General features: G+C 37.6%; 2 protein-coding genes across 3 annotated transcripts in view; one reads left to right on the top strand and one right to left on the bottom strand.

The window, feature by feature from the left end:
• Positions 1–7034, bottom strand: part of ASB15 (ankyrin repeat and SOCS box containing 15) — a 59482-nt gene extending 52448 nt beyond the window's left edge. Inside the window, exons 1-2 of one of the 2 annotated variants that reach the window (XM_045495482.1) lie at positions 6811–7034; positions 4236–4314 (exon numbers count right to left, since the gene is read on the bottom strand). The gene's annotated coding sequence lies outside the window, so the exon portion shown is untranslated. The remainder of the gene's footprint in view (positions 1–4235; positions 4315–6810) is intronic. The other variant, XM_045495483.1, reaches the window with a different exon arrangement.
• A 222-nt stretch (positions 7035–7256) lies between these two features.
• NDUFA5 (NADH:ubiquinone oxidoreductase subunit A5) lies at positions 7257–21256 on the top strand. Its single transcript, XM_045495487.1, has 5 exons — positions 7257–7387; positions 7719–7763; positions 12294–12410; positions 17085–17150; positions 20101–21256. The coding sequence occupies exons 1-5, from the start codon at positions 7367–7369 to the stop codon at positions 20200–20202; spliced, it is 351 nt and encodes a 116-aa protein (XP_045351443.1). The 5' UTR covers positions 7257–7366; the 3' UTR covers positions 20203–21256.
• Positions 21257–23040: the final 1784 nt, after the last annotated feature.

Below are 23040 nucleotides of genomic sequence, written 5' to 3'. Positions count from 1 at the left end.
ACTTCCAGTATTATGTTAAATAGTAATGGTGACAGTGGACTTCCTTGTCTTGTTCCTGACTGTAGGGAAAAGTCCCTCAGTTTTTCCCCATTTGGGACGATATTAGCTGTGGGTCTCTCATATATGGCCTTTATGATGTTGAGGTATGTTCCATCTATCCCTATTTTGTTAAGAGTTTTTATAAAAAATAGATGCTATATTTTGTCAAATGCTTTTATGCATCTATTGACAGGATCATATGGTTCTTGTCCTTTTTAAAAATTTTTCATTTAATTTATTTCTTTAATTTACATCCAAGTTAGTTAGCATATAGTGCAACAATGATTTCAGGAGTAGATTCCTTAATGCCCCTTACCCATTTAGCCCACAACCCCTCCAGTAACCCTCTGTTTGTTCTCCATATTCAAGAGTCTCTTTTGTTTTATCCCCATCCCTGTTTTTATATTATTTTTGCTTCTCTTCCCTTATATTCATCTGTTTTGTATCTTAAAGTCCTCATATGAGTGAAGTCATATGATATTTGTCTTTCTCTGACTGACTCATTTTGCTTAGCATAATACCCTCTAGTTCCATCCACGTAGCTGCAAATGGCAAGATTTCATTATTTTTTATTGCTGAGTAACACTCCATTGTGTATGTGTGTGTGTGTATATATATATATATATATATACACACACACACATATATATATACACACACATATCTATAGATATAGATATAGATATAGATATAGATATAGATATAGATATAGATATAGATATAGATGCCACATCTTCTTTATCCATTTATCCATCAATGGACATTTGGGCTGTTTCCATAATTTGGCTATTGTTGATAGTGCTGCTATAAACATTGGTGTGCATGTGCCCCTTTGAAACAGCATACCTGTATCCCTTGGATAAATACCTAGTAATGTAATTGCTGGGCCGTAGGGTAGTTGTATTTTTAAATTTTTGAGGAAACTTCATACTTTTTTCCAGAGTGGCTGTACCAGTTTGCATTTCCACCAGCAGTACAAAAGAGATCCTCTTTCTCTGCATCCTCACCGACATCTGTTGTTGCTTGAGTTGTTAATATTAGCCATTCTGAAAGGTGTGAGGTGGTATCTCATTGTGGTTTTGACTTGTATTTCCCAGATGATGAGTTATGTTGAGCAGCTTTTCATGTGTCGGTTGGCCATCTGGATGTCTTCTTTGGAGAAGTGTCTATTCATGTCTTTTGCCCACTTCCTCACTGGATTATTTGGGTTTTTTTGGGTGTTGAGTTTGATAAGTCCTTTATAGATTTTGGATACTAACCCTTTATCTGATATGTCATTTGCAAATATCTTCTCCCATTCTGTCGGTTGCCTTTTAGTTTTGTGGATTGTTTCCTTCACTGTGCAGAAGCTTTTTATTTTGATGAGGTCCCAGTAGTTCATTTTTGCTTTTGTTTCCCTTACTTCTGGAGACGTGTTGAGTAAGAAGTTGCTGCGGCCAAGGTCAAAGAAGTTTTTGCCTGCTTTCTCGTTAAGGATTTTCTTTCTTCCTGTCTTACATTTAGGTCTTTCATCCATTTTGAATTTATTTTTGTGTATGGTGTAAGAAAGTGGTCCAGGTTCATACATCTGCATGTCGCTATCCAGTTTTCCTAGCTGAAGAGACTGTCTTCATTCCATTGACTAGTCTTTCCTGTTTTGTCAAAGATTAGTTGGCCATACATTTGTGGGTCCATTTCTGGGTTCTCTATTTTGTTCCACTGATCTGAGTGTCTGTTTTTGCACCAGTACCATACTGTCTTGATGATTACAGCTTTGTAATACAGCTTGAAGTCTGGGTTCTTATCCTTTCTCTTATTAATGTGGTATATCACGTGGATTGATTTGTAATACTGAGCCAGCCCTGCAGCCCAGGAATAAGTCCTACTTGATCATGATGAATAATTCTTTCAGTGTACTGTTGAATTCAATTTGCCAGGATCTTGTTGAGAATTTTTGCATCCATATTCATCAGGGATATTGGCCTGTAATTCTCCTTTTTAGTGGGGTCTTTGTCTGGTTTTGAAATCAAGGTAATGCTGGCATTATTGAATGAATTTGGAAGTTTTCCTTCCATTTCTATTTTTAGAACACTTTGAGAAGAATAGGTAGTAACTCTTCTATAAATGCCTGATAGAATTCGCCTGGCCCACGACTCTTGTTGAGTAGCCTTTTAGAAGTGCAAGTCAGACTGGGGTACCTGACTGGCTCTGTCAGTGGAGCATGCAACTCTTGATCTTGAGGTTGCTTGTTTGAGCTCTGTATTTGATGTATAAATTACTTAAAAGTAAAAATCTTTAAAAATGCAAGTCAGACCACACCACCCATATTTAAGCCATTCACATTGCATGATCCTTTCACAAGGGTCCCTGCCACCCTCGTATTCACCCTTCCACCCCAGCCACACACCCATCACAGCATTCTTCTGCTCATACTTTCACCCTTACTATTGTCTCTGCTGAACTCTTTAGCTAGTTTTTGTATGACTGGATCCTCCCTTCATGTCTCAGAATAAATGTCACTGTCACAGAAAAAGTTTCATGCACTCTTAACTAGATCCCCATCTCTCATAGCACACTGTTCATTTCCTTTGGTAAAATCATCGCATTTGGTAGTTTAATTTATTGACTTATCTACTGTGTGTCCAGCCACCAGAACAAAGCTCCTTGATGATTGAAACCTGTCTTCCTGGTTCACTGACAGATCCTTATTAACTATTGTAGTTTATGACATAAAATAAGCCACAGTATACATTTATTTAATGAATGATTATTTTAGTTGTTCTGTTATTTATCCAGTTTTCAAAAATGATCATATTCTTTATCTCACATTTCCAAAGTCTCAACTCTACTTTAACTATTGTTTTTGCCCTCTTTTATCTTGTTTATTTCACTTGATTTGTGATTTTACGTTAATGAGACTAATTAAAAATACAGTATCTACATTTATGATATCTTTTCACCAGTTTCAACTTTCTTATTATACTTAATTTTATTTTATTTCTTAATTCTGTTAAGGTATTCATTTAAAAATAATTCTTGTTTTAGTACCATCTTATTAATGTATTATTATTACCATTTATGTTAATAAATCCTTATTTATTTTAATCTCATAAAATAGTTTCCATCTGCTTAAAAAAATTCCTGACTTTCAGCACTTCTTTCTTGTTTGCTTTTAAATGGAGAGCAGCAGCATTTGGAACACAGAAGTGGTGCCAGAGATGCTCCCTCTTGGCAGGGATGAGGTGGCTAGAAATCTTTATTATTCAATTCTTCCACAGGTTCTATTTTCAAAAAGGATACCTGTTTTTAAACCTCAATATTAAACTTATTCCAAATCTGGGTGGCAGTATTGGATATCCCCATTTTCACACACTAAGTAACTCATACATGGAAGCTGATAGCCACTAAGATAAAACATGGTAATGGCTTCTATCTAAGTTATAGCTTGATTTAGAATGAGGTTCTAAAAACCACCATATAGAAAACAAGACACTTTTTAGAAATATCCATAGCATAGATAGAAAAGACTGGAAAAAATCCAAATTCTTCTGAATATGCCTGATATGAACAGAAGCACAAGAGATGGATCGTATCCAAACTATTAGAATTTTAATATGTTGATCTGTTCTAAGAATTAATTTGGAAAAAAAAATAATTTTCTTTCTTGCCAAGTTTGGAATCGGAAAGAATACTCCCTGAGGGGAGATTATTTTCACCTGTGCTCCCACGTTATGAAAACTAAGAGTAAAATAGGCAAGGTAGTACTTATCCCCTCTAGATTATTAGGAATGAGTCCCTTGTGCCCTGACAATTGAAATGCTTTCTTCCTTTTCATCTGTTTGATTTCATGTTTCCTCCAAGGAACTGGTTGGGGAACATAGCTCCAGAGCTCTAGATTCTAGGAAACATTTTCACTACCTAACTTTGGTAAGATCTAGCTATTCACAGAAGAGCCTGTGTCATTAAGAAGCAGTGTAGGAGGTCCTAACTCTTCCAGTTACATATGATGTCCTTGCTACTCACATTAAGATATTCCCAAATCCCTTTCTGATATCACAGATGCCAAGGTTGATTTCTCTTTGTAGCTAATTCTACTGTCAGCAGCCATAAGACATCACTGCCAAGCCCCCTCCATACATAGACTTGCACCTCTGCAAAGGGATTGGTTTAGAAAACCTACATGTTTTCCCACATAGAAATGGTTAGCTATGCAGTACCTTAGGCAGGATCAGCTAGGTCTGTCTAGCTGTTGTGTCCTCAGCAAATACACTATGGCAGAATCCTGAACTCCCAAAGCTACAACAAATGAAAACACATGCATCTTTTATAATCACATAATTCTACATTCTAGAACATAACCACAATGACGAAAATTCTTCGAATCTGGAGGGATGGGCAATAAAGCTTGTGACCTCATAAATGGAAATTCATCTAGGTTCCAGTGATTATTTCAGCACTAACTGTTTTGAAAAATAAGGTTATTTCTTCCCAATCTTAATATGGTTTCTTGAATCTAATTTAGTGTGCCCAAATATACATGTCACCTTTGTAGGAGTAAATGGATGCCATCAGATGGTTTGTCCCAATTCAGTAGTTTCTTTATATTTTCATATGTGTATACATCCATGAACATGCCTGTGTGAATCTATAAAATGCCATTAATACATGCACAGGTGTTAATATATATATTTCCAATGTCCTGAATTTTAATTGTGAATGATTTAAATACTAGAAGCCATAAATTATGATGAAAGTTATGGTAATGCCTAATTCTTGGGCAATCTGAACTGGGAAGATTATGCCCCCATGGCTCATGTTTCTAGGGACAGCTATCCTAATAGAAGAGAGGAACAAATGATCAAATCAATTTATTACTCAGTGTTAGTTTATAGGGTTGCTGTAACAAATAACACAAACGGAGTGATTTAAACAGTATTAAAAGTATTAGCTCATCTGTCTGGAGGCTACCAGTGTGAGATCAAAATGTCAGCAGAGTTGGTTTCTTCTAAGGGCTAAGAGAATCTGATCCATGCCTTTCCCCTAACTTCTAGTGATTTTTCTAGCAGTCTTTGTTGTTCCTTGGCTTGTAAAAGTGTCATCCCTATTGCCCTCATCATTGTATGACGTACTCTGTGTACATTTCTCTGTGTCTAAATATTTCCTTTTAATAAGGACATCAGTTATCTTAGACAAGGGCCCACTCTAATGACCTCATATTAACTAATTACATTTGCAATGATCCTATTTTTATATAAGGTCACATTTTGAGATAGTGGGAATTATGATTTCAACATATGAATTTGGGGGGTTATAGTTCAACCCATAACACTCAGTTATAGGTTTTGTATCTCTTCAACTAATTATTGTGAAATTATTCCCCAAAGTGATCATACCAACTCACTCCCACCAGCGGTGTCTGAGTATTCTTGTTGTTCCACTTGGTATTGACAACACTTGGTATTGTCAGTCTTTAATTTTTATCCATAAGATGGCAGTAAAATTATGGTTAATTTTCATTTTCTTGATTATTAGAGAGGTTGAATCTTTTTCATGTTTATTGATTGTTCCTGTTTCCATTTTTTGTCAATTGCCTATTCTTTTCCTTTGCCTTTTTTTCTATTGTATCCATTAAAAATATATTTATTGCTTATTATGTGCCAGGTACTATTTTAGACATTTCATATACGGTAGGAAAAAATTTCCATCCACATATGTTTATATTCTAGAAAGGGTGATGCACAGAAACAATATAAGTAAGATAATTAGATAGCATATTAGAAGGTGATAAAGACTATGAAGAAAACAAAACAGGGAAGAGAACAAGGAGCTCATGGTAATTTGCAATTTTAAATCTCATGGCCAGGGCAGGCCACACTGAAAAGGTAATATTTGAGCAAACACTTGAAAGAGGTGCAAGCCGGACCTATGTGCCATCTGGTAGAAGGGTTTTCCAAGAAAAGGCTTAGAAGAACAGCTACCTAAGCAGGGAAAGGCGAATAGGAGGTTAGGCCTGAGAAGTGAGAGGCTGTGGGGGGCTATCTTGGTCAGGGACTTATAAGCAGATGAAAGGACTTTGGCTTTTACATCTTGAGTGAAAACCTATGGGAGAATTTTGAGCACAGTATGTTCGAGAAGGATTATTGTAGCTACTCGGTTGAGAATAATAACATGAAATAAAAAATCAATAACAATCACGTGTATGTGGTGCTATGTTTCATGCACTGGGCCAGGCGCCTTACATATTTAAAGTCATTTAATCTATTCCAGAGTGCGAGGCAAGAATGGAAGGAAGCAGAGAGACCTGTTCTGGTTAATAGTAATCTTCTTATTGATTTATAGAAGTTCCTTCTTATTCAGGTGCCACTTATCTTTTGGTGATTTTATGTGGTTGGAAATACCTTTTTCCATTCTATGGGTTGTTTTACTATTTGTTACACTTTTTGCTACTCAGAATATATACATATACATATATATATATATATATATATAAACACGTGTTTATTCAATTTGTTGTGCTTTTCTCCCATTGGCTTTTTAGCAGATGCTTTAACTCCAGTCACTTACAATTTTTGGTTAGTTATTTCATCTTCCCTGCTACCACTGCACTTGGAACAAACCTCTTTTAGAACAATTACCAAATTATTAATGCATATCTTTATCATTGTTCAGTAAACACCAGGATGTGAGATTCTGTCTTACAAGTTATGTCTCAGTAACTAACACATAACCGGTACTCATTAAATGTTTGTAGAGGAAAGCGGGGAGAAGTGGTATGGTCTGGCATCACTTCACCTGGGGAAATGAGAAGATGGTGTGCTTCCGAAAGTGAAATAGAAAAGTGTCGAGGTGGGAGATGGCCTCACACTGCAAACTGCTTTGGTGCATTAGCCTAGAAACGTGGCTGGCATGAGATCATTTAGATGATACCTCCAGACGACACTGTGGAAAGGAGGTTGAGAAATTCGCCAAAAGTTAAGCCGAGTGCAGGTTCTGTCGGAACTGTTTGGAAATTTGGAGTGTTTCCCGTAGCCTTTGGGCAAGCCATCAGAGGTGGCAAAGACAGGAACCGAGACGTAAGACTCCTATGACACATTCCTTTCCTCCAGCACCGGCTTGTGACGCTTTGTGTACTCATTGCGCATGCGTCAATTTTCCCTTTAGGGATGGGCGGGGCACAGCCTTTGACTCGGTGGAGAGCCTGAGTGCGTGAGGGGGAGGAACAAAGCTGTTTCCTAGGTGACGGTGTGCCGGCCTCGGTGGTGGATTGAGCGGGTCCCTCGGTGGTGGATTGAGCGGGTCTGAGCGAGGTTCCCAGAGGGCTGCGCGTCCCCGGTCTGTCGGCACGGTCATGGCGGGTTTGCTGAAGAAGGTAAGGTGAATGGGGAGGTCATTGTTGGAATTTAGACTGTGCGGGTAGAGTCAGCCCGATAGCCCCTGATCCTGCGGTGGCGGCCGGAACTGGCGCGGGCTTGCGGGTGCTTTTGGGGGGTACTCGTTCTGCTGTGCTTTCCGGGATGGCAGATTTAGTAGCTTCTCTGGGAGAGGCAGAAAAACGCTCCGAACAACTGGCTCGGAGAGACCGATAGCTGGCTGGTTTTCGGCCGATTTTAGCCAGGGAAGTGGTGGTTTTGCCCTTCCTTAGCGTGGTGGACGCGCTGAGTTGTAACCTGCGTGAACCTTGTTTTGTTTTTGAACAGACCACCACGGGTCTTGTGGGATTGGCTGTGTGTGAGAGTCCACACGAGGTACGTGCTGCTTCTTTCCTGAGTTCCCAAGGAAGACTCCAACTCTGTGACCTCGTTTGAAAGGCTGTCGGAATGCGGATATTTCAAGCCCCAAATTACAGCTCAGCCTGAGAGCTGTCTTGAGACGAGAACAGTGCCTACCTCGTTGATCTGATGCCATTTCTTATTGACTTTTCCCGTAGCATTCTCGTGGCTTCGCTGGTACTTTTATGAGTGCCCTCCCATTCCTGTATCTCCAGTTTCCACCTTTTCTCCCGCCTCCCCTTTTCTGCCTGGGTGACCTCAGTACAGTTAGACTTACCGAATATATCGCTCTGGTAACTAACCCCTTATATCATCAGTTTTCCATTCTAGTGGGTCTTTCCCATCAGTATTCAGAATGCTTGTGTCTAACAAACCATCCTCGATCCTTTTCCTCGCTTCAGTAATCACCCCGTTTTTCTCCTCCTTATAGATAACTCGAAAGACTTAATCTGTACTTAACTGTCTCCAATTTCTCTTATTCCCCTGTGAACACACGCCACTCAGACTTGGCTAGAACTGCTCTTTGCAAGGTCACTATTTCTGTGCTGCTAAATCCAACGGTCAGCTCTCCTTTCTCATCTTAATTGACCCAGTAACAGCACTTGTCACATTGGGCACTGTCTTCATCTAGCACTTTGTGCTTGGGGCCACCTCAATATCCTGTTGTTGTTGTTGTTGTTGTTGTTGTTGTTGTTGTTGTTGTTTTCGTTTTCCTCTTACTCTTTTTGCCTTCTCCTTTTCTGGTCATTTCTCGTATCCCACTTACAAATTTGAGAGTGCTAAGACTGGGTTCTTGGGACTTCTTGAGACTTTTCTCTATTTATATGCGTCTCCTTGTCTGGACCCAACCGAGTGGTTTTAAATACCGCCAATACTCTGACAATTCTTAGATTTTTTTGTGGATCACTGACCTCTCTTTATGAGAGTCTTGTATATTTAATTGCTTAGTGGACATCTCCACTTGGATGTCAGACATGCAACCCAAATGTAATGTCCAAAATTGGCTTCTTATTCTTCTCCTTCAAACCAGTTCTTCTCACAGGCTTGCTCACCTCAATGAATGACAGTTCCATTCTTGCAGTCACTCAGGTCAAAAACCTTGAAATCATGTTTAATTTTTTTCTTTTGTTTACGCCCCACATTTAGTACTTCATTAAATCCTTTGGGTTTTTACTTTTAACGTATCCAGATTTTGAGTACTTCTCACTATCTCCTCTGCTACTACCATATTCTCAGCTACCATCATCAAGCTGTGGATAATTGCATTTGCTTCCAACTGCCTCTCGCTTCTTGTCACCATTTCAGTTTGGTCTTTTTTCACCCAAGCTAGAGTCAGCCTGCTTGTGAGTCCGGTCATGTCACTTTTCAAAACCCTCCAGTGGCTTTCAATTTCACTCTAAAAGAGTCCTAACAGAGGCCCTCCAGATCACAATTCTACATACTGTATTCTACTAATTTATCCTGCTCATTGGCTCTCTATTAGAAGGCAGATTTTTGTGAAGGCAGGGATTTTTCATTCCATTTGTTCACTGCTAGAGCTGTGACTAACTAGCACATGGTATGAGCTCAGAAAACATAAGGTTTGTTGGATGAATGTCTTAATTATGAGTTGATAATGGCTCATTATTGTCTAAAACTGAACTCCTGGTTTTCCCTTTCTAAATCTATTTCTTTTACTGTGGACTCTATTTTTCCTGATGATGATGAGTCTTCCTACTCTCCAGGCTGGAGCTGGACATCACAGTTGGTACTTCTCTTTTCCCTGGATCTTCCTTCATGTTTATTTCAGCGACAAGTTCTGTTGATCCTTTTCTGTAATAGCTCTCCAGTCTTACCTCTTTATTCTCTTATGTGTAGACAATTACAGCAACTATCCTGCTGGCCTTTCTGCCTTTTTCTCCTCCATCGAGTCCTTTAAGTCACTACTACAGGTTAAGTTTCCTGGAACACAAATCTAATCATATAATTTTCCTAAATCATTTAATTGCCCACAGAAAAATCCCAAATGCTTTAATGTGGCACACAAAACCACTTACAGTCTGACTCAGTTTTTCTCTAACTTTATCTCCTAAACATTTCCTATGTGTTCTATATTCTAGCCACAGGCTGTCCAATAAAAATATAATGTGAATTATAAATGTAAGCCATGTTTGTAATTTTACATTTTCTGGGAGTCACTTTTTTTTTAAAAAGAAAAATGTAAAAGCTGACAACATATTTTACCTAACATAGTCAAAATATTTCGGTATATATTCGATATAAAAAGTAATATTTTATATTTTTATACTAGATTTTCAAAGTCCACTGTATGTTTACATTTACAGCACATAGTATTTCAGACTAGCCACATTTCAAGTGGTCAGTAGCCATATTTGGCCAGTAACTACCTTACTGGATAGCATAGTTCAAGAAAAATGCAACTGTATACTTATTATGTTCCTTTTTTTCCTGCTATTCAATCCTTTGTGTGTATTCTATGTGTAAGATTGCTTTTTTCTACATCTTTAAGTGTCCAAGTCCTACCGTTTCTCCAGGTCTGTCTCAGATGCTGCTTTTTCTTGAACCTTTTCTCTGATACCTGCTGAAGTGACTCCCTCCAACAGAATAATAATAATGCTAACACGTACTGAAAGTTAATATGTGCCTGGTACTGTTAAGTTACACAACAACCCCTGAAGCGGGTATTATTAACATCTCCATTTTAGAACCCAAGTCTTTGATCACGCCTTTCTATTGCCATATCCTTTGCTAAAATTAAGAAGAGATGAGGGTAAAAACCCACACATAATTTGGATTATATGTTATCTGACAAGGTCTAAATTAGTATAATTAAAAATACCCTCTATTATGGGACATCATATTGAAATATATAAATAATGTCTAAATATGCAGATTATTTTTTAAGAAAAACAATTAGAGGCCCTCAAGGTTTGTTTGTTTATTCATATGGGTATTGTGAATATATACAAATAGAAGTAGGTATTAGTACCTATCGATTTTATACAATTAAACTAAAATTTCAAATTAAATACAAGGAAATAAAAAATAATTATGTATGTATATTTATGATTATACTTGTTATTTATGAACTGTCATGAGTCAGGATCTGCTTAACGACTTCTTACCATGTGACTTTACTACTAACCACTGTTTGTGAACTTTAAGTTCATTGTGCTTCAATACGTGCTGTGCAGTGACTCAGTTCTCTTGCTCCTTTTCTCTATTAAGCTTGTGGTGAAACCTTCATTAACATGGTACCAACTCAGTCATTATAAAGCTGAAATATCATGATTACATTTAGTTAAATTTGATCATCCTAATAAGCATTGGATATTTTACGCACATAGGGAGTTATCTAAAATAATGTAAGGGGGGAGGAGAGAGAGAGAGAAAGAAAGAATGAATGAATCTGAAGCAGGCTCCACATCCAGCACAGAGCCTGATGGGGGTCTTGATCTCACGATGATGAGATCCTGATCTGAGCGGAAATCAAGGGCTTTACTGACTGAGCCACCCAGATGCCCCTGTATTTTTTATTTCTACAGAAATTCAAATAAGAAAACTTGGGGGGAAAATCTGAATTTGAGTGCTTAGGATCTCAAATTGAGAAATAATGATTTAGTAAATGAGTTGATTTTCAAATAGATCATTAACAATAAGTTAGGATGCAGTTTTATTTTTACTTGTTATTATACCTTTAACTTATATACAACTTTTGTTCATGGAGCATGAAAACTATCCATATTTGTACAGTCGACGCTTGAACAATACAGGTTTGAACTGCATGGGTCTACTTATATGCAGATTTTTTTCAATAAATACAGTACGGTACTGTAATCATATTTTCCTGATGATTTTCTTAATAACATTTTCTTTTCTCTAGCTTAACTTTATTGTAAGAATACAATATATGATACATACAACATACAAAATATGTGTTAACTGTTTATCTTATTGGTAAGGCTTCCAGTCAGTAGTAGGCTATGAGTAGTCAAGTTTCTGGGGAGTGAAAAGTTCTGTGTGGATTTTCAGCCATGACAGGGATTGACCCCATAACCCCAGCATTGTTCAAGGGTTCACTATACTCATAGTTTTAAAGGGGATGGTTTTGGGGCGCCTGGGTGGCGCAGTCGGTTAAGCGTCCGACTTCAGCCAGGTCACGATCTCGCGGTCCGTTAGTTCGAGCCCCGCGTCGGGCTCTGGGCTGATGGCTCAGAGTCTGGAGCCTATTTCCGATTCTGTGTCTCCCTCTCTCTCTGCCCCTCCCCCGTTCATGCTCTGTCTCTCTCTGTCCCAAAAATAAATAAACGTTAAAAAAAAAAAAAAATAATAATAAAGGGGATGGTTTTATAGGGCACAGGCATGAAGCAGTTGTAGCAAAGAAGAGTTTAAATGCTTTGTAAAAATCAGAAGTGAGGTTTTTTTAAATAATTCATGAGACTTTAAAGTGTTCCATTAAATCTGGTGATATTTTAAACTGGAAATGTATGTGATTTGTCTTTTCAGAGGCTAAGAATACTGTACACAAAGATTCTTGATGTTCTTGAGCAAATTCCTAAAAATGCAGCATATAGAAAGTATACAGAACAGATTACAAACGAAAAGTTGAGTATGGTTAAAGCGGTAAGTAGATGACTTGATTTTGCTTTCTTGGATTTATGGTTTCCGGTGCAACATTAACAACAACAACAAAAAAATCAGTTGCTTGTGTTTTGCATATTCTGCATACTTCCTTTTCATTTCTCTTCTTCTGTGCTTTCCTTCCATCCTTTTTCCCTTTCATTCAGCAAACTCCTGTCCACTAAGTGCTTTCCTTCTGCAGGCCACTATTAGATACTGGAGTGGAAGAATAAGGTCAAGTCCCTTCTCTAGGCTAACATTGTCGCTGCTCCTTTTACCTCTTTTCCCTCTCAAGTCCTTCACTGATTGTTGATTTATTTATAGATATGTCAGTCTTATCTCTTCTCTAGTTTCAGAGTAAAGAAGAAAATGAAAGCAAAACAAACAAAAAATGTGTGTTGTGTTTAAAGAAAATTGTCAGAAATAACTATTTTAAAAAGTGCTTTGTTGCAAAGAGACCAGGTTAGTCTCTTAACTACCAGAAATTATATCAAGCATTGTTAATGGGCTGAATATGTACCCACACCCTCCCCAAATTCATCTGTTGAAGCCCTAACCCTCAGTGTGGCTGGAACCTCTATAGAGGTAATTAAGGTTAATGAGGTCATAAGATTGGCCCTCTGCTCCAATAAGACTAGTGACTTTATAAGAAGAGACAGCAGAGGAAACACCTGGGTGGCTCAGTCAGTTGAGCATCTGACTTCGGCTCAGGTCACGACAGCTCATGGGTTCAAGTCCCATGTCGGGCTCTGTGCTGACAGCTCAGAGCCCAGAGCCTGCTTCGGATTCTGTTTCCCCATCTCTCTGCCCCTCCCCTGCTTGTGCTCTGTCTCTCTCTCAAAAATAAATAAACATTAAAACAAAATTGAAAAAAAAAAGAAGAGACAGCAGAGAGCTTGCACTCTCTCTGCCATGTGAGGATACTTTGAGAAGGTGACTTTCTACAAGCCAGAAAGAGAGCTCTCTTCAGAAACTGACCCTGTCGGACCTTAGTCTTGGACTAACAGTCTCCAAAACTGTGAACAAATAAGTTTCTGTAGTTGAAGTCATGCAGTCTATGTTATTTTGTAATGGCAGCCCTAACAGACTAATACAGGCATTTTATAGCTTCTAACTCAAAGGCTGTAGCCACACGGTAGACTGCTGCTAGTTCTTTTACACCCAACTATATTGTACTGTTGTGCAATTAAATTTTTAAGTTATTAAATTTTCACACTAGCAGTTATCTCATGGATTTTTATAATTATCCAAAATAGTGTTCATAAGCTTGAAAGATAATTTACATATATGTGATAAGTCACCCTAATGTATTCTTAGTATTATTAGGTTAACATAACAAACTCTGTAGTCCAAAGAGCATAATTATTTTTCCTTAGGTATACAGCAGGACCATGTATTTTGATTTGGAACATTTATTTTTGGCAAATCTGAGAGTAACTTCTAGATTAAAATCTAAGGGGGAAGTTAGCATTTCTTTTAATTTCATGTGTTCCTTAAGGAAAATGGGCTTATGCCGTTTTTCCCATCACAATAAGAAATTTCCTTTTTCTTTTCATGAGGTGAAGCTCTTCAACTTTGAGTCTTTCTCTGCTTGCTTTCTTCATAACTGTTCCTCTGTATTTTATTTCTTTAAAGCAGAAGCACTTTTTTTTTTTTTTTTAACGTTCATTCATTGTTTGAGAGAGAGACAGAGACACAGAATGCAAATGGGGCAGTAGCAGAGAGAGAGGGAAACACAGAATCTGAAGAGTCTCCAGGCTCTGAGCTGTCAGCACAGACCCCGACCTTGGGCTCAAACTCATGAACCACAAGATCATTACCTAGGATGAAGTCGGACGCTTAACTGACTGTCTTTAATCTTCTGGGTCTCCTAACAGTGACTGGCCTCTCTGCTTTGGTTTTGAATTTTGGCTTTATTTTTTTATTTTTTATTTTATTTTTTTAAAAGAAGGACTTTAGGGGTAGCTGGGTGGCTCAGTCGGTTGAATGTCCGACTTCGGCTCAAGTCATGATCTCACGGTCTGTGAGTTCGAGCCCTGTGTCGGGCTCTGTGCTGACAGCTCAGAGCCTGGAGCCTGCTTCAGATTCTGTGCCTCCCTCTCTCTCTGACCCTCCCCTGTTCATGCTCTGTCTCTCACTGTCTCAAAAATAAATAAACATAAAAAAAAAGGGGCTTTATTTTTTGTTTTTAATGTTTATTCGTTTTTGAGAGAGTGAGAGACAGAGACAGAACACAAGCGGGGGAGGGGCAGAGACAGTGGGAGACACAGAATCTGAAGCAGGCTCCAGGCTCTAAGCTGTCAGCACAGAGCCCGATGCGGGGCTTGAACTCAAGAGCCATGAACTCATGACCTGAGCTGAAGTTGGATGCTTAACTGAGTGAGCTGCCCACGTGCCCCTGAATTTTGGCTTTAAAACTTAGTTAATTCTTGGGGCGCCTGGGTGGCGCAGTCGGTTAAGCGGCCGACTTCAGCCAGGTCACGATCTCGCGGTCTGTGAGTTCGAGCCCCGCGTCAGGCTCTGGGCTGATGGCTCAGAGCCTGGAGCCTGTTTCCAATTCTGTGTCTCCCTCTCTCTCTGCCCCTCCCCCGTTCATGCTCTGTCTCTCTCTGTCCCAAAAATAAATAAACGTTGAAAAAAAAAAAAAAATTTAAAAAAAAAACAAAAAACTTAGTTAATTCTGAGTTAAACAATCTTTCTTAAACATGTTCATCTGCTTTCCCCCCACCCTTTCTTTTCCAACTATTATTTATTCAAGAACCACTGAATGCCTGTTATATGCCATGTGTGGTTGTAGGCATGGAAGCTAGTGCCTATAAGGAAGTGAACAAAACATAAAAATCCCTGCTTTCTTGGAGATTACACATTAATGGTGGGAGGCAAAGAATTAAGGAAATAAAGTCATTACATGGCATGTTAGAAGATAGTTAAGTGCAGTGAAGGAAAAATGGAAAAAGAGAATGATGTGTTTCAGGGTCAGGGATGTTACAATATGTATTTGTTTCCTGTGACTCTTCTAATCTTAGTGGCTTAAAATAGTAGAAATTTATTCTTGTACGTTTTTGGAAGCTGGAATTCTAAAGTTAGTATCAAGGGCCCAAATCAAGGTTATCAACAGGGCTACACTTGCTTTAGAGGTTCTAGGGGAGAATCTGTTCCTTGACTCTTCAGCTTTGGTGGCTTTTAGCATTTCGTGGCTTATGGCCACATCACCCTAATCTCTGCCTCTGTGGTCACATTACTTTCCCTTCTTCTGTGCATAATTTCCCTCTGCCTTTGTCTTATAAGGACACTTGTATTTGGGCCCACTTAGATATTTAGAATAATCTGCCTGTCTCAGGATTTTTAATTAACATCTACAAAGTACTTGCCATACATAGGTTAACATTCATAGGTTTCAGAGATTAGGTCATGTACATTTTGTGGGGCATTATTTAGCCCACCACAATATAAATTATTATCCTAGTGATCCTTAGTAAGAAGGTGACATATGAGCGATGGAAGTAAAGAACAAGCCATGCAGATATCCGTGGGCAGCCAGCAGATGCCCTGAGGCAGAAACATGCCAAATCCTGTAGAAAATATCTTTGTTTTTTTCTCCCTCTTTTCGTTCCATTTGTGGGCCAAAAAACCATCCTACGTAACACCTTACTTATGTATGTGTAAGTGTGTACATACTTCCTGGCTCTCACAAAGCTCCGTTGACTAGAAATAAATAAATAAATATATGTCGTTGAGTTTTCTAGGTATTTTTTTTAAACCTCTTATTGAAGAATAATGTACATAAAGAAATGTGCCGTCATCATAAGTGTCGAGCTTGATGACTTTTCACAAAGTAACCACACCCATGTTAACACCAAATCAAAAGGAGGACATTTCCAGAATGCCCAAACTCTCTCGTTCCCCTTCAAGTTACTACCCTCCTAAAGATAACTACTCTTTTGACCTCTAACACGAAATATTCATTTTGCCTGGATTTTCACTTTTTATAAATGGAATCATCATTCTGTGCTCTTCTGTCCATGGTTTCTTTCCCTTAATACTGTGTTTGAGAGAATCATGTTATTGCATACAGTTGTAGTTTGTACATTCTCACTGCTATATAGTATTCTGTTATATCCAAATACTATATTTATTAATTATATGTGGTCATTTGAATTATTTCCAGTTTGGAGTTATAATTTGTGCTACTGTTCTTGTGCTAACATTCTTGAACATGTCATTTGATTAATGTATTACGCTGTTTGGTGTATACCTAGGAATGGAATTCTGGGTCACAGGGTAGTATTTATTTTCAATACCAATGCTCTCAGAGGAAATATAGGAAATACTAAGAAAATAAAGTGGTATTTTAAAATCTGTACTTTAGAAAGACTGAATTGGGCATCATATTTCTTACTGTTGATAAGCAAGTTAATATTAAGACAGAAATGCAATAAAATAGTAGAGAGATGAAATGGGTTTCCACCACATATTTGGCAAACATTAGTAAGGATACAATGAAAGAAAAATTAATTATATGTGCCAAATTAAGTGCTATTTTATATTTGGGTCTTTTTAATTGGGATATTGGCCTCAATATCCTAATTAAATATTAGATATAGATATCTAATTAAATATTAGATATTGCACTCCTTTGTTTAAATCTTTTTTTCTTTTTTTTTCCTTAAATTTTAGGAACCAGATGTTAAGAAATTAGAAGACCAACTTCAGGGTGGCCAACTGGAAGAGGTGATTCTTCAGGTAAAGAAAAAGTTGAATGTTAGATGTTTGGTTTTAAATGTTCAGAGGCACAATATTTAGAGATATAAAACTGACATTCCAGAAAAAAAGGAAAACTGAATTTCTTTATTTGTATCAACTCTCAAATATAAGAATAATCACATGTAGGAAATCCTTCTATCATGTATATGTCAAATATTTATCATTAATTATGCATGAATTTATGAGGCTTCTGTTGGAAAATTGGAGTGTGAAACACCTTGAATTTAATCAGCATGTTCTTGTTAGCCTTACTTTAGTTCAAACTAGTAACACAGTGTTACTGTTATATGGACACTTATCTTTTTAGAAACAAATACTTTTATGTTTTAAAGGCTTAGTATATTTTTAATATGGAGAGGTACAGATCTTGTGAATCATAAAATTAAAATACACTTTTATTTTTGTTGGATTAACACATCTATGTTGCCAAGAATGCTGCAATTTTTAATTAAATCAGGGGAAATTATGCCTTTTTTTTAGGTTGTGCATTTTTTCCTGAATTATTAGTAAGGTTAAACTTAAAATATGTTCTTGTGTTTTATATAAAGCATGTCATTAATGTTTTTACTCTATCATTTGTGTTTAGTATTTTTCTTCTTTATTTCTTTGAGTGTTTTTTCAAATAAAAGAGATACTAATCATTGTCTGCACATTTTTTTTAGTCTGTTCTTTGCCTTTTGACTTCAACTGAGTATCTTTTCTTTTTTTTTAATTTTTTTTTTTTTTCTACGTTTATTTATTTTTGGGACAGAGAGAGACAGAGCATGAACGGGGGAGGGGCAGAGAGAGAGGGAGACACAGAATCGGAAACAGGCTCCAGGCTCTGAGCCATCAGCCCAGAGCCCGACGCGGGGCTCGAACTCGCGGACCGCGAGATCGTTACCTGGCTGAAGTCGGACACTCAACCGACTGCGCCACCCAGGCGCCCCACTGAGTATCTTTTCTCATAATTTTTCTTGATTAAATCACCCTGCCCCTTTGCCCCATCACTTTAGAACCCCCTCTCCCATATTATAGGTTTAGATGTCTCCCCTTAAATATGTGTGATATTCAGTTCTGTTTCATTTAATTTGTACATGTTTTTGTATTTTAAAAAAATGCAACTATTTATTCTTTTCTTGTGTTTTATTAAAGGACAAAGAAAAGGAAATACTGGGGGGTATTGGTGATGAGGGAGTTATATCACAACAGACATGATATGCAAATTCAGAAGAATTGTTAGATGACTCTGTAAAAGAGGAATAGGGCATTCAGACGGCTTTTTATGAATGTAGACCATTTTCAGTCATTCAAAGGCCTGTTTTCCTGGCCTTTCTATTCATTTGCCAGCTGTTGTACCATATGGGAACTTGATGCTAACTTATTTTCCTTTTCTGTTCCTCTTTCTTTTCTGTCAGATTTCCCTTTGATCATGACTTTATTTAACCGATACATTCGTTTATCATGCAGTTATAGTCTTAAAATTCAATAAGTATTTTTAAGTCAGCTGTGCAGTTCTCCATGTTTTATGGGCAATAGTAAGATTAAATTTTAATAATGTTTTACTTAACCCAATATATTTAAAATATTATTAAACATGTAATCAATTTAAAAATATTGACATATTTTGCATTCTTTTTTATACTAGGTCTTTAAAATCTAGTGTGTATTTTGTACTTGCAGCACATATGCATTTGAACTAGCTGCATTTTCAGTGCTCACTCAGTAGTCACATGTAGGTAGCAGACAGCATGAGAGGAATCAGGAAAAGGTAGTGAGTATGTTAGAAGCTAAAGGAAGGGAGAAGGGGTGGGCACTGGGCCACATGCAGCTGGGTCCAGCTATGTTCTGGGTTAGGCAGCCTCCTCACACTACACAACGCCTTGGGGGCTTAAAAATGCTCGAGGGACCTGGGCCAAAGGGCAGTCAGGGATATTTTTAATTAGTGTTTATACTGTTTTCTCATTGTAGCGTTAGTAAATGCCTCCACCTCCAGATTTCGTTTAATCTACTCTTTAATTCATTGTACACATTTTAGACTGTTGCTGCTACACACAGATTGTCTGTTTTGTACCACTGGCATAAATGAGACATTGCTTTAAACTACAGAATTACAGCCTGTGATAGAATCTGGCACTTACTCTGTATTTGAATTCCTTCTCTGACATCCTGACAAGTGTTTAATAGTGTTCTTTCTTCTAAGTTGGCCAGAGTTGTCATAGGTCTTTTGTTGTATAAAAATTGTGAAATAAAAAGATACCTGAAATATATTCATCAAATATGTTATAAATTTGTTTCAAGGGAAAAAGTAAATATAACAACCTTTGATAAGGAAATTAATTCAATCAACAAATATTTTTTGTCCACCTGTGATATTCTACATTCCATAGATCACTGTTTTACAAACTGTGGATCTCAAGTGATTATGGATCAGTAAAATCAGTTAGATGGGTTGAGACTAGCATTTAAAAAAATACAATAGAGAATAATGTATCATAGCTAGTAAAAGCAATCATATTTTTAGTTTTGTTTTAGGTATATGTGTGTGTTGTGGTTCCTTTAGTAGAATTTGTTTGTTGTGTTTTACGATGGGCCATGATAAAATAAGTTTGAAAGCCATTCACACTGGTAAAGAGACATACTTCTGATCCTCAAAGAATTTGGAGTCTAATAGTGAAACAATTAGTTTGAAAACTCACCACGTAAGCTTTTGAACACTCTAATAGCAAATTTTAATCAAATAGAAAAATTCAAAAGCCATCTTTTCTTACTCATGATTGTGTAGCTATGAAAGGTAAGGTAATTAATGATGTAGAACATTTGATGGTAGAATAGCTTATTAGGTATGAATATGATAATAGTTCTGATAATTATATTTTAGTCATTAGCTATGGTAAATACCTATTAAATAGTATAATCAAATGCTCTTTTAAAACATTTTTATTAACAGGCTGAAAATGAACTAAGTCTGGCAAGAAAAATGATACAGTGGAAACCATGGGAGCCTTTAGTGGAAGAGCCTCCTGCCAACCAATGGAAATGGCCAATATAATCATCATTAAATGACTAGCATGTTGATGGGAAACTGATGTAATTAAATGTTCCTTATTATTAATATCTAAAATCAAGACAGCTAATACAGAACGTATTTAGGAGACTTGTTAAAATTGATGACTGTGCTAATAGGGATTTGTGAATCCATACTTGATATGTAAAGCATTCACTTAAATTATTTCAAAGATTTTTTTTTATTTTGTTTTTTTTTTTTAAAAAACAGGTTGTGGAAAGATTGGAAAGTTAATTGGAAAAGTTCTTATAGATTTTCAATGCAGAAGCCATAGTTGAAATGTGAAGTATTTTTAGGCATGTCTTCAACACATCATTTAATGGTTTTTATCCTGCAAAAAATAGGAAAGATACTTAATTAGTATTGTTGTTTAGACAAATTTTATAAATCACTGAAGTGAAGTAGTAAAAGTAAAAACCATCAAATTGTAGTTGTACAGTTGAGGAAACTGATTTGGTATTTGAAAGAAAGACTTATTTATAGTCATTGTAAAAATGTTTCCTTTTGTCTCATTTAAAGAAGTTAGCTTTCTGTTCCTTAGCCTTTTGTTTTCTTGATCAACCAAAGTACATCAAGGTAGAGATAGAATTTATGTAAAAGAAGAGACACGGAGAGTTCCTAAAGTTTATCTGACTTATGAACAGGCTTATATTCAGAACACCTTTGTGTCACATGGGTTTTAACTTCAAAGTAGAATCACTAGGTGGTTTTCACTAAGTTTCTAATATGAGTGCAGCTGGGTATCAAACCGAAAATAAATGCTATTGAAGGAAAGAAACAGTTGGCATAAATTACTTTTAATGTGTCCTCACCCTTTTTTCCTAGGCCCTATCATTTCTATATACTTAAATTTGGTATTTTTTAACTTCAAGATAATGCTCTTGTGTGTTTGTATGCATATGTGTGTGTTTTGCCATTCCTTGTGGCAAAGCAGAATCAATTCAGAATTTTTAGAATGAGAAAATTCTATTTTTTCCAATATATTTCTCCCCTTACAGTGCTGTAAATTAAATGGTAAATAAATATTAAATGAAGTGGATTGAGTTACTTTTTAGCAGTCTGAATGCAAGAGAATGCTTCTGCGGGGGAAGTGGGAAAAACTTTAGAGGGAGTCAGAAGTCCAGGGGTTCTCATTCCCATGGTCCTGTTGCCGTTGTGAACTCAGTGACCAAGTGGAGGCAAGAAGAATTTATGATTTATAGCTTCCTTTTCAGGTCTAAGCATTTGCTTTCACTATAATAAATTATATTTATAGCCAACCATTTTTTTCAGGTCCTTTGAGCACATAACAAACAGATGACTTGGTGTGTCTTTTCTCCAACGTTTTAGCCCCACTTCCACGTTCTTGGGTGTCTTATCTATTTCACCAACAGAGCTTCTCTGTGCCTGTTAATTAAAAGGACCTTATTGGGGGTGCCTGGGTGGCTCAGTCGTTTAAGTGTCCGACTTCAGCTCAGGTCATGATCTCACACTCCGTGAGTTCAAGCCCCGCGTTGGGGCTCTGTGCTGACAGCTTAGAGCCTGGAGCCTGCTTCAGATTCTGTGTCTCGCTCTCTCTCTGCCGCTCCCCTGCTCATGCTCTGTCTCTCTGTGTCTCAAAAATAAATAAAAACATTTAAAAAAAAAAAAAAAGGGCCTTATTGATGTTTGCATTAGAAATGCTAGTGGTTCGGGGCGCCTGGGTGGCGCAGTCGGTTAAGCGTCCGACTTCAGCTCAGGTCATGATCTCACAGTCCATGAGTTCGATCCCGCGTCGGGGCTGGGCTGATGGCTCGGAGCCTGGAGCCTGTTTCCGATTCTGTGTCTCCCTCTCTCTCTGCCCCTCCCCCGTTCATGCTCTGTCTCTCTCTGTCCCAAAAATAAAATAAACGTTGAAAAAAACAAAAAAAAGAAAGAAATGCTAGTGGTAAGGGCGCAGGGGTGGTTCAGTCGCATGAGCATCCAACTTCGGCTCGGGTCACGATCTCACAGTCTGTGAGTTCGAGCCCCACGTTGGGCTCTGTGCTGACAGCTCAGCCCTCTCTCTGCCGCTCCCACCCCCCACGCTCTGTCTCTCTCTGAAAAATGAATAAACCTTAGAAAAAAAAGAATTTTTAAAGAAATGCTAGTGGTAGAATAGTAGTTGTAATACAGTAATAGTAGCTAATATTTGTTAATGTTTGCCAGGCACTATTCTAAGTACTTGACTAATTTCCTTCTTAAATCTGCACTACAACTCAGGAGTATGATTTTTACAGGACGCCTGGGTGGCTCAGTCAGTTAAGGATCCGACTTCTGCTCAGGTCATGATCTCGAGGCTTATGAATTTGAACTCCACGTCAGGCTCTGTGCTGACAGCTCAGAGCCTGGAGCCTGCTTCAGATTCTCTGTCTCCTTTTCTCTCTGCCTCTATTCCAGTTGCACACACACACACACACACACACACACACACACACTCCCTTTGTCTCTCAAAAATAAACATTAAAAAAAAAACTGTGATCTTGCAAATTATCTCCATTTCTCCACATAAGGAAACCAGAATTCAGTGTGAATAGTGCTCTCCTGCTATTATACTCCATTGTAGGCTACTTGGGGACCTTGGAAAAACAGGTGAAGAGATGGTGTAAGAACATAACCAAGGCTGTGTAGCTAGTAAGATGTGGAGCTAAATTTTGAACCTAGACAGTCTTCCTCCAGAACTCATGTTCTTAACCGTTATATTATTTTTTATGAACATTCTTGGGTGGTTGTTACTCCTGCCTGTACTATGTGGACTTTCCAAAACAGGCTCCATCCTGCTTACTTGACTTGTTTTGTCAAAGTAACTATACAGAATAAATAGGA

Source organism: Leopardus geoffroyi, chromosome A2 (assembly GCF_018350155.1).
Source record: "Leopardus geoffroyi isolate Oge1 chromosome A2, O.geoffroyi_Oge1_pat1.0, whole genome shotgun sequence".
In the NCBI taxonomy this organism is placed as follows: domain Eukaryota; kingdom Metazoa; phylum Chordata; class Mammalia; order Carnivora; family Felidae; genus Leopardus; species Leopardus geoffroyi.
The sequence above is the reverse complement of the archived record's forward strand: the minus strand, read 5'-3'. Positions and strand labels throughout refer to the sequence as shown.

Coding starts and splice junctions, on each gene's coding strand:
- NDUFA5 (XM_045495487.1), top strand. CDS start 7,367: ATGGCGGGTTTGCTGAAGAAG. Junction 12,411..17,084: donor AGTTGAGTATGGTTAAAGCG/GTAAGTAGATGA, acceptor CTTAAATTTTAG/GAACCAGATGTTAAGAAATT. Junction 17,151..20,100: donor TGGAAGAGGTGATTCTTCAG/GTAAAGAAAAAG, acceptor TTTTATTAACAG/GCTGAAAATGAACTAAGTCT.